Source organism: Gavialis gangeticus, unplaced genomic scaffold, assembly GCF_001723915.1.
Source record: "Gavialis gangeticus isolate Ggan-Ray unplaced genomic scaffold, GavGan_comp1, whole genome shotgun sequence".
NCBI classification, from domain to species: Eukaryota; Metazoa; Chordata; order Crocodylia; family Gavialidae; genus Gavialis; species Gavialis gangeticus.
In genome coordinates, this window is record NW_017729032.1 from 153,717,152 (window position 1) to 153,734,365 (window position 17,214).

General features: G+C 45.2%; 1 protein-coding gene across 2 annotated transcripts in view; it reads left to right on the top strand.

Annotated features, from left to right (window-relative positions):
- VWA3B (von Willebrand factor A domain containing 3B) overlaps nucleotides 1–17,214 on the top strand; it is a 160,489-nt gene that overhangs the window by 46,444 nt on the left and 96,831 nt on the right. For both annotated transcript variants that reach the window (XM_019525170.1, XM_019525169.1), the window contains exons 10-14: nucleotides 2,946–3,142; nucleotides 5,052–5,206; nucleotides 8,657–8,795; nucleotides 13,629–13,760; nucleotides 16,799–16,897. In XM_019525170.1, coding sequence (XP_019380715.1) covers nucleotides 2,946–3,142; nucleotides 5,052–5,206; nucleotides 8,657–8,795; nucleotides 13,629–13,760; nucleotides 16,799–16,897 — 722 coding nt within the window. The remainder of the gene's footprint in view (nucleotides 1–2,945; nucleotides 3,143–5,051; nucleotides 5,207–8,656; nucleotides 8,796–13,628; nucleotides 13,761–16,798; nucleotides 16,898–17,214) is intronic.

Genomic DNA, 17,214 nt, shown 5'->3' on the forward strand with positions numbered 1-17,214 from the left:
GGAGGGAAGGTTTAAGTTGGACATCAGGAGGCGCTACTTCACGGTCAGGGCGGCTAGAGTCTGGAACCAGCTTCCAAGTGAGGTGGTGCAGGCTCCCACCCTGGGGGTTTTTAAGAGGAGGTTGGATGACCACCTTACTGGGGTCATTTGACCCCAGTGCTCTTCCTGCCATGGCAGGGGGTCAGACTAGATGATCTGCTCAGGTCCCTTCCGACCCTAGAAACTATGAAACTATATTGTACCACTGTTGTTTATCCCCAAGGAAATGCATGTGCTTGCACGTCTGGATCTGGCCCCAGATTCTAAGCTCCCTGTACAGTGCAGGAGAGTCTGGCATCCAAAACAGGCAGCCGGCTGAGCAGGAAGCTGGCTGGAGGAAGAAACCCTGAAGGCGGGTGTGAACAGGTCAATCCGTCCCCTTGGCTATAAGAAAGTTCCACTTGGTTCCCTGGCAATATAGAGTACTCACTCAGGCGCCGCACGCGTCCAACCCGCCTGCCACGACTTTGATGAATCTCCGGTTCAGTGTATAGTCCGACGCATGCTGATCCAAAAATGAGACTTCGCGTTGCGCAGGGTCTGTCGCTGTTGAGGGTTCCTCCACCCCTACACCTTCGCCCGGGCCTCCGTGCGTGTCTGCTGCTGGCATGCCGCTTTAATCAGCCACATCTCCCCTTAGTGGGGTGTTAACTTCAAACGAAAATAGCAAAAGTCTAACACAAATATCGCTCCTGCCCGGGGCTGTGGATTTCGGGCTCCTGTGTTCGCTTTTAACAAGGTCTGGCTTCTCTGCTCTGCGATCCTGTCTTCCTTCCCTTGGAAGGGAGCCTTCTGCCCCCCTAGGGCCCCTTTCCTTGAGCGACCGCCCGGTTCCTAAGCCCTCGGGCAGGGCTATCCAGTCTGACTGCCCCTCTCCACAGGGGTATCCCACTGCTCGGTCCTCCCTGCCAGCGCCAGATGCTCCTGGCCCTATTGCTGCCACCTTTAGCTTCTGGGGCTACCACCCCAAATTGCACCGTCCCTCGGGGCCTTACCCCTGCCCCAAAACGTGCGAGTGCGTTGAGCGCCGCCATGCATCCGCCGCTCCGGACTCTCGCCGGCAGCCGTCTCCCGACCCAGCTCTTCCGGTTCCGCCCCCTGCTCCTGGGTTCCGGCATCTTCTTTATACCGCCCGCGTCGGTCCCACCTGGAACAGGTGAGTGCTCCACCCTCCAGGGCCGCGGGCAATCGGTTACCACGGGTGCTCCTGCCCCACGCGTCTCGGGGCCCGTCGGCTTGTCTGCTCCCGCACAGCAGGGCTGTGTCTTGAATCCTGCTCCTTTTCTATGCTCAGGTGCTGCCAAAAGGTGCCTCCTTTCAGTTGGAATTCACAGGCCAGAATCCTGCCCTCAAAGTAGGCGCCTATGAATTAAAAAAACAACACAAGCCTGACACGAGGGAAACTTGCTGGCAACTTGAGAGTCTCTGCTCCTAAGTATAGGGGGTGGAGAGTTTTCCAGCAAAAATACCTAAAAGAATTGTTTACCATGATAAAACATAATTTCCCAGTCCTGTTCTGAGAAACACCAAAGGTGTTTTAGCAAAACATCCCTCCTCAAAAACTCAGTTTTAGGCAGAATTGTAGCCTGGAAAATTTCAGACCAAATGGTTTGATTTTTGGCAAAGTTACAAGCAACTGACAAGGACTGAGGACGGTAATTACACACAAACTGGTATAAGTGTCCCAGATCCCCTCTGGATTCAAGTTAACTCACAGTTCTGCCACATCCCAGGATGCTTTGAATCTCTTCTGCAAACTCCCCCTCACTGGGTGGGCAGGCTAGCTTTGGCCAAAGCTCTCTGCTCCAGCCCAGCGGGGAGCTGTGTTTTAGCAGTGGTGATGCATAGGGGGTGCATGTGCTGCGCTCCCTGAGTAGCCAGCGGGCAGGGGGGCAGGCAGGAGCACCAGTGTCCCCCCTGCTAGTGCTGGCTGGGGTGCAGGGCTTCCAGCAAAAGTGGCTGTACTGCTTCTTAGTGAGTGAGATCGGCCGTGGGGAACACCCTCCCCCCCCAGTTAGCATGATTGGCCGCCAGGGGATCCCTGACCCCCGGGGACAGTGGGATTGGGCTCCGGGGACCGCCTCCCCGGTTGCTGACTGGTGTTGGGGGGGCCACCTGCCACCCCGACTCAAGAGGCACCAGTTACCCATGTGTTCTAGCATCCCCCGGCTTCTGACCTGGGCCACTGCAGGCATGTGGCTGCATTTCTGGAATCAAAAGTGAATGGCTATTCATCTGCTTATCAGTTCAATCTACTCAGTTATGACTAATCTGCAAAGATTGAATTGATTCAGGCTTGGGCTTTTTGACTCTGTACTTAGCCCTGGGGTTGTAATGAGACATGTTGGGCAACCTTAATCATGTTGGGCAACCTTAATAAGAAGCATAGCTTCTTGCAATAATTCATCATTTTAGTTTTGGGGCACATGTATGTCATCATTCCTTGCCCACCACCCCAATTTTAAATATTTGCCTGTAATTACTCCAGTGATTCTGCTTAGAGTTTTGCAACTTAGGCTATGGTCAGAATGCTCAGAAGTGGTTGTTTGAAGTTAGACTTTCAGATCTGTATTTACAATTCAACTAATCTATAATTAGCTTCCTGATTCATGAAAGTACTGAGCTACCAGTGGCTGTCATTGATTTTAGTAAAATTTGTGCATGCTTAAATATGGATTTAGGAGGTAAGACTTGGTCTTAAGTTTGAAAACTTTAGCCCAGGTATCCTTATATCAATTTTTCTTTTTTTCTGAATGTTAAACATGTTCTGTATCATACTTGTATATAAGTATATATGTAATTGTATGCCTACAAGTATGCATGTATGCATAGGATAGTATGTACTAGTGTGTGTGTGTGTGTGTGTGTGTGTGTGTGTAATATATCTATATATTTTTCCAAATCAGCATTCAAAATGAATCATCCAATTCCTGAGCCAAAACCTGAGGATTATGTAAAGTCAAAGGATTGGTTGCAGAAATATGGCCTGAAAGCTCAGAAGCTAACATTATATGATGCACTTGCTGACTGTACTTTTCGTCATGCTGATGGCATTGTTGATATAAAAGCCAAGCCAGAAGATGAATCTTTACAAACCAATGCTGTATGTATTGCTGGGATTCACGCAAATCCTATAGTGTTTTCAGCTCTTTCCTACCTTTCTATTTTGAGATTTGCAGTGCATATTTATATATATACTATAATAGTGTATGTGGTCCGTGTCTAACATGATTTTTATTTGGAGGATTAAAATAAAGTTAAAGGACCATCAGAAAGAATAAAGCAGTATGGAAGCAGCTCTCTCTGCACAGGAAGGGTGGCATTACTTCTCCTTCCCCCATCCAGCGTTTTATCTGGCAGGGGCATTGAAGGGTTGTCTTTCAACAATTTCATATTTTCCTTTGTCTTTCTGACCAAGTGAGACAAGGTGAAAGATTGTTGGTCATTTTCTTATCTTGTTTCTCCATGTGGTCTAGGAGATGTACCATGTAGGCCAGGGGTGGGCAAAATACAGCTTGCAGGCCAGATCTGGCCTGCAAGGCCATTCTGTCCAGCCTGCGGGGCCCCTAACATTTTTTTGAAAATTAAAATTTACCTGTCCTTGGTTCCTGTCAAAAATGAAAGGAACCAGAGGCAGTAGGACCCAGGGGAAGCCTGGCAGGCTCCTGCAACAGCAGGCCCATCCAGCCCCGCCCCCCCTCAGGAAGGCCCACCAGGGTCTTCTGGTGTGGGACCACGTGGCTGCCCCAGAGTGGCAAGCTAAGGTAAGGGTGGGGGAAGGGCAGGGGAGGATCTGGTGGGGATCTCGGGGAAAAGCAGCCCCTCGCCCGCCCCATGGCCAGCGCTCCCTGCTGCAGCTGCTTGCAGCCTGTGCAGGGCTGTCCTGAGCTGGCACAGGCAGCTCCACTTGGTCTTTGAGCAGCTGCAGCAGGGGCGCCAGCCACGGGGCAGGTGAGGGGCCACTTTTCCCTCGCGCTCAGCACCAGCTTGTAACCCGGCCCCGTGCCAGCTCTGGGCTTGCAGCAGCAGCTGTGGCCCCCCCAGTTGCTGCGCTGGGCAGTATTTGCTGCTGCTGCCCACCTGGAGCTCATGCAGCGATGGGCTGTGGTGAGGATGCCACTGCTGCCTCTGGGCTGCCCAGTGTGCGAGCTCTGGGTGGGCATACTTCCTGATGTGGCAAGCAGGGAGAGCCACAGCTGCTGCCACTGTGGCACAGCCCCAACAGGCGAGCCCAGAGCCGGTGCAGGGCTGGGCTACAAGCTGGTGCTGAGTGCCAGGGAAAAGTGGCCCCTCACCTGCCCCGTGGCTGGCACCCTGCACTGCAGCTGCTTGCAGCCCGTGTGGGGCTGCCTGTGCCTGCTCAGGACAGTCTGCCTGGGCTGTGAGTTCTGCAGCAGCAAGCAGGGGGTTGGGGCTGTCTGCTGCCCCCCACCTGTACCGCAGGACTGGGGGGCACTGGGAGTGAGCGGGTTTGGGAGCACAGGGCCCACACCGGTGTCCCAGAGCCTGTGCCCTGCTCTGGGCCCCACCATTGCTGGCAAGACATTGGGACATTGGTCCCAAGATGGTGACCAGAGGGCGGGGTACCTGTCAAGGGGTGGTGCTACCCTTGCGGCCCTCGACAGCTTACCAAAACTGGGTAAGTGGCCCTCCACCCGAAATAATTGCCCGCCCCGATATAGGCCCCAGTTGTTTTGGTACTGCATGGGTTGTGAAGCTAAGTGTTGGATTCATTTGTTTTCTGTTTATTCTTCCCTAGTTCTTCCAAAATGCTGTTCAGTACACTTCTGCTCTTCTTAGTCAAGAATAGACCTAAGGGGCCAGGAAAACTTTTTTTTACTGACCTTTTTTAAGGAGCAAATATCCTGTGGAGGACAGCATTCCTCCACATTTCTTACTATACAACTGTAGCAGTCCTGGACCCTACCTTCTGTGTATTTAACTGTATTTTGGTATAGCATCTAGTAGAGACTGCAATTTAAACATGTAATTTAGAATTTCTTGCCCTGTAGGAAACAAAGAAGAAAGTAATCCACGCAAAATACTGTGACAAGTTTGTACATACCTACTGGAAAGATGGCTCTTTGGTTCATGTGTATGTCACTGTGGAAAAGTACAAGCAGTATGAAGAGAAAATGAGGAATGCTCTTCGACAAATGGAAGGAAGGTTAGTGTGCTTCCAAATGAAATTAATTTCTGTTACTCTGTAGTAACATAGAAATGTTTTAAGTTCTGGGGCTTACTGAAGGAGATAGTATACTTCCAGTACAAATATTAATCTAGTTACTTATTTTTAGGTCTGAGCCTAATGTGTAGGACTTAGTACTCATGTATGAAAGGCTGATGCATGGATTTAAGTTTTTTGTTACTTCAGTGAGGAAAGAGGATAATCAGTCTGCTTTATGCTGTAGGAAGCTTACTGATGCCTGCTCTTGAAGTATATTGCTGTAAAAAGTTACATAAAAGCATGTTAGCATTAGTTACTAAGGTACTGAGACTCTGTAGTGAAACAGGATAGATATGTACTCCCTTTATCTAAATGCCAGAATATTATTTTATTCAAATCAGATTCTACAATATTACATTTTAAGTGAAGAGAGAGAATTCCCAGTTGCTCCCACTTCTGTTGCACATTACATCTGAGAATCCCCCAGGTACCACCTGGGTTAACAAGGAATAACGACTACAAATTGATTGAGAGTAGGTTCAGGCTTGATATCAGGAGGCATTACTTTATGGTTACGGCTGCCAGGCTCTGGAATGGGCTCCCAAGGGAGGTGTTGCTCTCCCCTACTTTGGGGGGCCTTCAAGAGGAGGTTGGATAGATATCTGGCTGGGGTATTATGATCCCAGCACCCGTTCCTGCCCAAGGCAGGGGGGTCAGACTTGATGATCTGTTCAGGTCCCTTCCAACCCTAGAAACTATGAGACTATGAACTATGACTATCTCACTATACCTCCTCATAATGGCACTGGCCTCAATTGCAATCCATGTGCTTGTTTTGAACATAGCTTGCTCTTGTTAGTTGTACCCTATATTGAAGAGTTAGGAAGGAGGTTAAGCTGCTTCACTCTGACTCTCCCACTCACTCTCTATATCAGTGTTTCTCAACCTTTTTAGACTTCAGGTACTCCTCTGTAACTCCTGTGAATTGAGTGGCACCTCATTTCCAAAACTTTTTAGTACAGTGCTTACCTCCCCACACAGGGGCCAGGTAAGGAAGAGTGTATCCTTTACCTTCTCATACCCTGTAACACTCTTTAAAGGATGTCCTGGTGTTCCCGCTTAAGAATCATTGCTTTAACTCAGTGGTGCCCAGCCTTTTTATGCTGGGGGCCAAATGAGCGGTGTCATGTTGGTTTGTGCACCAGATCCAGTCTGTGGGCCCAGTCCGGTGCTCCCAATCCCACTGTACAGCCATGGCCCAGCTGCAGCCAGATGCAGCCACGCAGCAGCAGCTTACCTGGGGCCCAATGCTGCTGTATAGGGTTTGGAAATTTGCCACTACTCTCCCTTGCCAAATTTCTGGACCCTAGGGGACCTCATGGACCAGATGACATGGATCCACAGGATAGATCTTGCCTGTAGGCCAGAGGTTGAGCACCTGTGCTCTAACTTAATCTTGTGGGAGGCCCTGGTTTGGATGGCCAAATGCCATCTGCTATACCATGGTCCCCGCAGCAGGGCCCTTGAAGGTCTCTAAGATGCATTTTGCTTCTCTAAAGCACAGCACTTCCCAAACCTTCTCCTGGGGTTGTGTAACTCTGCTCTATTGCTGAAGACTAATGAATAAGCTATTGGTATTTGGAGGTTGAGGACTTTTCGTGCTGTAACAGGAACTAAATTTGTTCAAGCATTTTGCCTATGTCTTTTCCCTTCCCCCCTCAAATTTTCATTGCCTGAGTATTGTTTAGCAAAAGCCAGCATCTTGTGGTATTTCTTTGTATTGTAGTGCATTCCAGTGAAAGGTGCCAAAAATCAGTATTTGAGATTTAGGGGACCTTTGACTTTGTGATGTTCCAAATCCAAGAGCATGAGCATTAATTTGCTCTTGAATGCTTCGTGCACTTCTTACAAAATTGCATTAGTCTTTAAAATGCTTTTGTGTAATACCTAATGCAAAAATGTTGTTCAGCAACAAACATGACAGAATCCTTTTGTTTTCTATGGAACCATTCTTTTTTAACTTCCATATCAGGGAATACTCTCCACCCCAGGAGAGAGATCCTGCTCTGAAATCTGTGCAGGTAGTAAGGAGACTGTGGGTGCATTTACACATGCAATTAATTCAAAGCATATTATGCTGGATTTTATTGATCCTGGATACACCATTTGAATATGTGCCCAAGACAGTAGCACATTGAGCTGGGTTGGAGCAGCCCCAGCTGGCAGGGGAGTCAGCCTGTCAGCCCCAGGCTGCTCTGACCCAGCTCAACGTGCTGCGGAGGGGATGGTTGGGCATGAGGGTGTCCAGTGTGGGGCTAGTTGGCAGGCAGCCCTCACAGTAAAGCATCCTTGTGCCCCAGTCTGCCCTGTCAGTGTCTACATGTGCATTGCTGAGCATGAAAAAATTCTGCAGCAGGATAGTACTTGTGACGTTTACTACAGAGTTAATTAGGCAACTCTGCAGTAAATGTCTTGTGTAGGTGAGCCCTATGGGAAAAACTGTAGAGTTTAGCTTTAATTGAGGAAGAAATTCCTGTTCCAGAGAACACTTAAGGACACCATTAAGTTTAAGCCAGCACTTAAATCCTGTTTATGCTTTATAATTAAGCATGTATTTAGGGCCCTGGTTTGGCAAGGAATTTAACCAAGTGCATAACACTGAGGTTGTTTTACATGCCTAAGTTCCTTACTGAATGAAGGCCTTTAGTGGTCTGATTAGGGAAGGATTATAGCAAGTACTTAAGGGCAACTTTACATGTGCTCTGGGCATGGGGCGGTGCTTTAATTAGAGCAGCTTGGAGAGCTGCTTTAATTAAAGTGCTGCAGTGTCTTGTGTATCAGTGTCCCTGCACTTCAAAATGCGCCCCCCACCACCATTTTGAAGCATGGACATGCTGATACACGAGATGTGGGAGGCTGCTGGAGTGCAGTAATTACCAGGGATCCTTGTTTTCTCTGATTAAAAAAAAAAAAATCCATTTTCACGTGTAACCCCAAATCCACATTTTCCCAGGAATAAAATGAAACACCACTATCTATATAGATATAGATAGTATGTATACAGATCTATATAGATATGTATGTATGTATTACTGGTGTTTCATTTTAATCCTGGAAAAATGTGGATTTGGGGTTACAAAAACTGGGGAATATTTTTATCAGACAAAACTAGGATCCCTGGTAATTATCATGCTCCAGCAGACTCAATTACAGTATGTTGGAGCAGCCTCCCGACACATCTACAGTCACCCTAACAGCTTTCCTGACCTGGGACAGGAATATGTTCCAAGACCAACAGGAACAGCCAGCTGTCTCTGAGACATACAGCTTGTTTGCAGGTGTCTTTTTTTAAAATAGTGTTACTTTGTTGCTTTATGCTACTTGCTTGGTATCCCAAATCCTATTGAAATACTACCTTACATTCCATCTTCAGTTGATATATTTTTTCAGGATTAAGTGGCTCCAGCGAGGGAGCAGAGGACTCTTCGGCAATGTGCTTGAAGATCACATCTGTATTCTCATCGATACATCTCAGTCTATGACGGACAAACTGCCATTGGTGAAAGAGAAAATATTTCAGCTCATGCAGGTTTGATAAAATTGCAATTCCAGAGACTTGGTGATTTGCATAATAGTATTAGCATTTATAACCAGTTCAAAGTTTTTAATGTATCCATATAAAAATGAAACCTTTAAAAACAGAACATTTTAATTTATCTAAAATTTTTATTTTCAGTGAGAACTTTTTGAGTTGCCTTCTTTCTCATTTTCATTTTTTCCCGTTGTTGATTTTGATTTGGTTTGTTTATTGCATTTTTTTTCAAAACCAACAATTATTGAAAACAATAGATTCCATTTCAGTATTGAAAAAATTAATTCTAAAAAAGATGCCCCAAAGCAAATATGTGATATAATACTTCTGAAAATTTTTGAAAATTAAAATAGTCTGCCTAACATGCTTCCTTCCAAAATGGAAAGATTCATTATGGTTAATTTTAAAAAGTATATCTACCATAAAAATGTTGTAACTGTTGTTCTTGACTTTGTACCATGATAGAAACCTTTTGCTTTGTTCGTGACATGAGTGTGGTTAACATATTCAAAGCTTGACTGTGTCTTAGAGCAGGGATTTTCAGCCTTTTTGAGTCAGTGTGCCCCTGGTGGCCAGCTGAGAAGGAAGGAGTCCCTGGCAGCCAATTGGCGAGCAGAGGAGGGAGGTCCCCCAGCAGCTGGTCGATGTGTGGTGGTGGGGGACAGTGGCCAATCAGCGAGTGTGCCAGTGCTGGTGGCATACCCCCGTTTGAAAACCTGTGTCTTACAGGATACAAAAATCAAGGGAAGGCACCAGCTACTAGGAAATCTATGGGCTTTTGTGCGCTTTGGGTCATTCCTGCAGCCATTGAAGTACATATCTAACTTCATTCATTTATGCGTATTGATTTCACTCGCTGAGAGCAACTAAACTCGGAAGTAATTTTGCACTTTCTTACATAGTTACTGAATTCTGGTTTCAGTCTCATAAATTTGTTGATTGGGCCAAATAAGAAAGGCCACAACACTATAAGAAATTTTTCAGTTTTCAGAGTTCATTGGGGTGGGCGACGCATGTAAACTTAAGGGTATGTGTAAATGTCTTCTGAATTTGATGCTGTATTCGGTAAGTTATAAGTTATTAAGATATACAAATTCATATATATGGTCAGGCCTGATTGGCTGTATCAGCTCTTGTGTGGTTTCAAAAGCTAAATTGGCAGGCCTGGCCAATACTCAGGTGGAGGACTCCTGAGAATCCCAGTTGCGGAAGGCACAAACCAAAGAATCATGATGATTAAATATTAGACCACAGAAGCTCAATGAGTGATAAGGATTCCTTTGCCCTCATTGTTGCTTCTAAGCTCATTTGAAAGGAATCTAGAAGGAAATACAGATACATTTATGTTTAGAGAATATTACTAAGGCTGTAAAATTAAATACTCAAATACAAGGAGAGAACAGAAATATAGTAACCTGTATTGCCTTAATTCAGCTTCCTTGTACGGTTTACAATACTGTTTTTAATTACATGATTGGATGTTATTTTTCTCACCCCTGCCTCATTCCACAAAATGGACAGTGCTCACTTTAATGAATACTGTTAAATAATTTGTTTTTTTTTTCATTATTTAGTGTGTATTCCTCCTGGTGCTGTTTTCTATTCAAACCCTGCTCTAAAGATGAATTATTAAATTTCTCATTGGCTGTTCTATGATGCTTATCGTTATAATATCCAGCTCTTCACAAATATTAATGAATTCATTTTCACAACACTCTTGTGAGTTGAATGGGTATTATTATCCTCATTTTAAAGATGGAAAAAGGATACACAAAACAGATTAAAGTTAAAAGTGTCTGCTAATTTTGGATGTTCAACTGAAACCTTTGAGATGATTCAGAATATGTAGTATTGTAACTGTGTGCATTTTACACTCTGCTTAATAAACCCCAGGGCAGGGGTAAGCAAAACGCAGGCCTCAGGCTAGATGCAGCCTGCCAGGCCATTCTATCTGGCCAGTGGGGCCCCTAAAAAATGAATTAGAAAATGTATATTTATCTGCCCTTGGTGGCCTGTCATGCGGCCCTCGATGGCTTGCCACAACTCAGTAAGTGGCCCTCCGCCTGAAATAATTGCTCGCTCCTGTCCCAGGGTCTCAAATGGGCACCCAAACACGAGGAACATGTAGTTCATGCCCAACTGTGAAAAGCATGGTATAAATGACTAGTTCAGCCCCACAAAAGAACTGTGGCAAAGGCAGTGATAGAATCCTGTTTCCTGTTTGCGTTTTTATTGTGAGGTAGTCTTTTCCATTTCTACAGTCCCCTGTGTTTCTCATCATATGCATTCCAAACTGTACAATAATTGGAAGCAGAGAAGCCATAGGGTGTGTGTAGACAAAATGGGGGCCCTAAATTGAAGTGGTGGGTTTTTAAAAACACCACTTCAATTTAGGGTCCTTTAAACCCCTGTGTTGCGCACACACCCGAACTTACCTGCCTCTCTGGCAGCAGGGAGGGGACAGGCAGCTGCTGGCAGGTGGAGCGGTCCCTGGGCTGTGGGGGGTGTGGGCTGGTGCTTCCCTCTGTGGTAGCAGCAGCTCCCCCAGGCGGCACCCGCCTGCAGGCACCTGGCTTGAGTGGTCCCAGGGGGCACTGCACTGGCACAGAGAAGCACAGGGCTCCTGCACAGCTCGGGCAGGCAAGCTCCAGGGAAAAAAGGCAGTGTGCGCCTTCCCAGGCTGCTGCTAGACTGGCCTGCACAGGCTTTCTGCAGAGCCCCTGAGCTGCACGCACCCCAGTGCTTTGCTCTGCAAGGAGTTTTAGTTTGTTGCACCCCAAGTCATTTAAGGCGCATTGCACCGCCAAATTTGCTACAGAGGCTGGAATTACTGTGCAATACACCACCGACACTTGCAAACACCAACACCATTGAAGTGGTGCAAAAGCGTTTAACGTGCTTTAGTGTCGTGTACACAGGCCCCTCGTTTCGTCTGCACATGGCCATAGTTAACAGTTTCCTTCACTACACACCACTTATTCATTGCCAGACTGACTGGGTTAACTCTTTCTGCTGAATGAGGCAGAAATTATATGGAAGAAGCTGCATGCGATCATGTAAATAAAGACTGTATCACTGTTCGTGTGTCATTTCCAATTTTTTTTTAAAAAGCATACTGAAAAAAAAGTATTGTAATCATATATCTTTATGTGTGTCAGCAGCAGTGGTTAAAACTTTAGAACTCCTACACAGTCCTCTGAGCTAATGGAGTGACTGATAACAGTACTAGGATATATTCCTTTATGCGGTTGAGCATTAGAGAAGGATGAGTCTGCCAGAGAGAGTTACTGATAATTGCTGAGAGCAGAGGAGTAGTGAAAAGTGTGAACTGGAAGCTCTATTTCAGGCTATAAAGTGAATGTATTTTGGGGGCACAGATTCTTTGGGCCATTTTCCCTCACCCCCACCTGTTCTAATTTTGTCTCTCTCCCACTCCTGTGTTCTTCATCCAAGTTCGTTTCTCCTCATTTAGCAGGCCTGCTCTCCCACTCTCTCCACAGTCTCTTTGCTCATGTTCTGAATCAGTTACTTATGCCTGACTTCATTTCTTTCTATGACAAGGTGGTAGGTTGCTCTGCACCTGCTCCTGGGTGGTGGGGAACACCTGGGGGGACAGGGCAGAAAGGAGGAACTCATCCACTGTCACTGCTGCCTTTACCCTCAGCTGAGCCCAGCTCCTTGTGCAGCCTGGCTGGAGTGTGGCAAGAGCATCTCTGGATCTCGCCCTGCCTCTGGGTCAGGTGGGGGCAGCAGTAGGTCAGGGAGGAGCGAAATGGGTGTGGAGGGGACATCCTGCTAAGAATGGAGGGGAAGAGAATGTGGAAATTCTTACCTGCTTCAGGGACTTAAAAAAATGTCTGGCGGCTGTTCTCATAGCATTGTCCTAAAAGAGGTGTGACCATGCTATCACACCTCCTCTGGATCTACCCCTGACCTGGATAAACTGGAAAACTGGTTTGAAATCAACCAAATGAAATTCAACAAGACCAAGTACAAAGCCCTACACTTGGGATGCAATAATTGCATACACAAATACTGACTGGGAGATAATTATTAGGCTGCAAGAAAAGCCACCATGATGCAAGTGTATCTACAGAGGTACTCATACCACCCTAGGACCCTCCTTTTTTTCCTTAAAATCAAGGTGTGGCAGGAAAGTTGAGGGCGGTGCCCTGAGCACTCACTGCATTGTCACCTTCCCATCTCAATGTTGACATTACAGGGTGGTTATTTGGGGATGATCCTGTGTTGAGCAGGGGGCTGGACTATGAATTCCCTTCCAGCCCTATTTTCCTATGAACCTATGAATCCTCCAGTTTAAGACTCCGTCTCCCATTTCCTGCTCCCATTCACTGTTCACTTGCTTAACTATTTCTAAATTCCTTCAGTTTCCTCCACCCTGAATTGTTGTTCCCAAGTCTCATTGCTAGACCAATCCCTTTGGCTGTGAATCTGGTTTCCTTTCCTTTCCTTTCCTTTCCTTTGCTCGGCCAGCCTTAGTCTCCCACCAACTTCTAGTCCTAGTTTTACTTTCCTCCGTATTGTCAGCCTGCAGGCTCCGAGGCAGACACTTGTCATGGCAAATTTCTGTTCAAAAGTATACATCTTGATAAAATTATGAAGCAAATGAAAATGTGCTTTTAAATGGGTAGTGTTGGAAGCTTATTGATGTATAAATATTTAAATATATAGAATAAAATAATGTGACTGTACTGTATTATATCATCAACTAAACGTGAATGAAAAATATTCTTGTGACTATTGCTCTGCAAAGACAACACGTCAGTCTGCTTTACATATTGGGAAAAATCAATGGATTGTCTCTTGCAGGAGCAGCTTAGACACAAAAGCAGCTTTAACTTTGTGAAATTTGATGCTCAAGCAGCCGCTTGGCAAGACAAACTTGCTGAAGTTAATGAAGAGAATTTGCAGGATGCTTGGCTTTGGATAAAAGGACTTGAGGTAAAAATTAGAATGTAAAGAAGCTTGTACTAAGTTATACTTGCATCACCTGATTCTATAACTTATTTTTTAACTGAATATTTGATTAGTGAAATCTATCATGAGGAATTTGGAAAGCACTGAGATACAATGGTTAAATAACATTTGGATCTGGAAGACAGGTTGGCATGTCATGTCAGCCTTACTGGAGTTCGTTTGTAAGGAGTTAACTATATAACAAGCAAAAGCATTTACTTTTATAATACAGCACATTAGAAATATCACTGTATGTCTCCTACTCCAGTGACTTGTTTATGAAATGCTGTAGGTGAAAGAGTTCAGAATACTACCAAAGGATTCTGAAGCTGCAGACCAATATAAGTAACACAATTGAATGTATTTAGCAAATGAGTGCAAAGCACAGGTAAATACATGGAGCGGGGGATACATTGCTAAACTGTGCCTAAGAAGGTACTGATTGTTTACAGTGTAGGAAATTTAATTTTCAAAGCTTTCTCCAGTCTTTGCTGATAGATCACTGATTTGAATCAGGTGTGAGACAGAATTTTCCAAGATTGAGAATATCTTGAAATAGCATATATAGAGTATTACCAATCTTCCATGCAATTAAGAATATCCCCTTTTCCATTGTTGAGTAGGGCTGGCTGAGTGGTTGACTTACTACATTTCTTTCCATGCAGTCAGTTCTAGATCTTGGAAAAGCAGAGGGAATTGCATAAGGACATTTGATGGCCAAACATGACATCTGTTACTGACCCTTAATATATTAAAAACGGCACATGCATTACATCTGATAACAGAAAGCCAGCTTGAGAATAAAGTTAAAATGAACAGAAGATCACTGTGAATATTAATCAAACAGATTCTTTGATTTCATATCTTACTCTCGGGTCCCTTGAGCTTGCACTCAAGAGAAGGGTGATTTGTAAACAGTAACAATTCTCAAAAACCCCTCTTATACTAATGCTATCATTTGTATCTTAAGTAATAACAATTAATACAAGTTATAACAATTGAATGATTGTGCTAGCCCATTTGCTAGCAAAAACACAAACAATATCAGCGGGTGCATCTACACGTGATGCTATGTGCCTGTAGCAACACGCTATGGTGATGTAGCATCCTTGGGCAAAAACCATGACACTGCTGCTGCATTGCCATAGAAATGCACTCCCTTGGTATAGCGTGTTGCTATGATGATATAGTGGCTAAAAATAACTGCGCCACTGGCATGCCACAGTATGGGCTGTTACTGCGCCGTCATTTAGTTCTTCCAAAAGAAAGTACTAAATGACGGCACAGTAACAATGGTGCCATAGAGGCATGTGTAGACACATCTAGTGACATGTTTAGAGTAGTGCTACTTCAGAGGTCTAGAAATGGTAGAGCTTTTACTCCTAAGGTATTTTCCTGATATCCTCTGGAATTACATTCAGCTGTGGACAGATATAACTTTAAACTATTTAAAAGATGAGGAGGAACTTCCTGCAGGAGTGTACATTTTGCTGTTCTGATTTACCTGTCATATCCATCCACTTCTATACTGGCTTAGGGTGTGGACAAACATAACACTGGAACTGTTTCACACATGTCATTTACGGGTAAACAGTACACAGTTGCCCTAGTTTAGAGGTATCTGCACATAAACTGCCAAGGGTTCTAAGTAAACTGCTACGGGTTCTAGGCACTGCAATACTGTCAACTCCCCATGAGGGGTTTGACAGCATGCCTTCCAGTGGCAGGTGCCCCGGTAGTCCGTTAGTCAGGGAGGAAGATTCCAATTGACTGACACCAAGGAAGGAATTGCAGTTGCAGTTTTCTGACTCCCCTACTCACTAACATTGAGTTCATTAAAGAACATTCCTGCACGTTCCCAAAATCTGTGTGGTGGTACCCTCCTGGAGGTGTCCAGATATGCGTGTGTGTGGGGAGCATCTGCCCAGACCCTTGCTTTTTGGTCCCCTACAGCTGGGTGCTCTGGGGCTATCACAGTTTTCTTGAGAGCACTTTCCCCATAGCCACTCATATCAATTTTTTTCAGTTCCTGGTAACGTATTCAGGGTTTTGGGCATCACTGGCTGACTTGGGGATAAAAGGGTGGCCAGTTGGTTGGGGAGATGCTTGGAGCCCGGCTTCTCCCTTCCAATGGGGGCTGAGTGCTTCAAGGGTTGCCCAAGGTCTCTGGTGCTGGCTGCCGCTTTAAGGCAACTTTCTGTAGGGATGGCCATCTGGGAAGGTGCCTGGACCTCTGCTTCTGGGTCCCCAGATGTTAACCATTGCCTCTCGTTTTTAATAGTCTTGATGTGCCTCTCCTTTTCAATAGTCTTGATGTGTGATTAATCAAGCTAACCTTTCTTAGGGCACTGTTGCTGTCTGCTAGCTACTCCTAGCCTATTTACAGTCTTTTTAGCATACTCTTCAGCTCTTTTCAGAATTCATGGAGATAAATTTTCAGCAACAGCTAGGATTCCAGCTTTAGTTATTCAGGAAAAGGAGGGTGGTCACCTGAAGATTAGAGTCTGTCTCTGCTCTGTCAGCTTAATTCTGGAAATAATCTTTTTTCTTCGTGCTCCTTTAAGAACAAAGTGCATGTTGTATTTGGGAGTGGGTTGTATGCAAGAAAATATGCTATATGTTAAGGGAGCAGACAGAAGTTGTAGGAGAAAGGCAACTGGTACTAGGAGTAGGGAGGTTTAATAAAACCACATCCCGTACCTTGGACCTTCTTGTCTCCGTGTTGTCTCCTAACGCTTGCTTTTCCTTGTACAACTCCTACTTGTTTGACATCTCATAACATGGTTGTTTGCACAGCTGTTGAACACGGAATTAATGCGAATTATGCTACTTGACTACATGCTTCTATTTTATGACTGATGGGCACCTAATATTTATACTCTGTCACTGTAGAATGTTACTGTAACTGCCTCCCTAGATCAGTTATACCGTGCACTGTTTTAAAATATGAAGAATAGAGTTAACAGTCCATTTAGGAGTTTAACGGTATTTTGTGTGTGCTTTCCCTTTTTGGGGGTCTTTAGGTTGGAAGTTCTACCAATACACTCAGTGCTCTTCAAATTGCTCTTGCTGATCGTGATGCTGAAGCCATTTATCTTCTTACAGATGGGAGGCCTGATCAGGTATTTGTGAAGTAAGAAAATAGTTAGGAGTGGTGTGTTGAGAGGATGATAGTGGCAGGAAGCTGAAACAAAAGTGAATACAATGCACATGAAATCCAGGAATCTCATCAGGGTTCAGATGGAAGTGCAGCTCCTAGCTGTAACTTTGCAGGATTTTTGCAAAGTGTTCTGAGTTACAGTGTTACCCCAGACCAAACAGAAGTTCACTGTTACTTCCAGCGAGGAGGGGACTCTAGCTGTGGGCTGGGAGCCTGCAGCCAGGTTCCCATAGCAGTGGCCAAGGCTCTCTGCCAGTGCTTGCTGTTTTCAGAATGGGC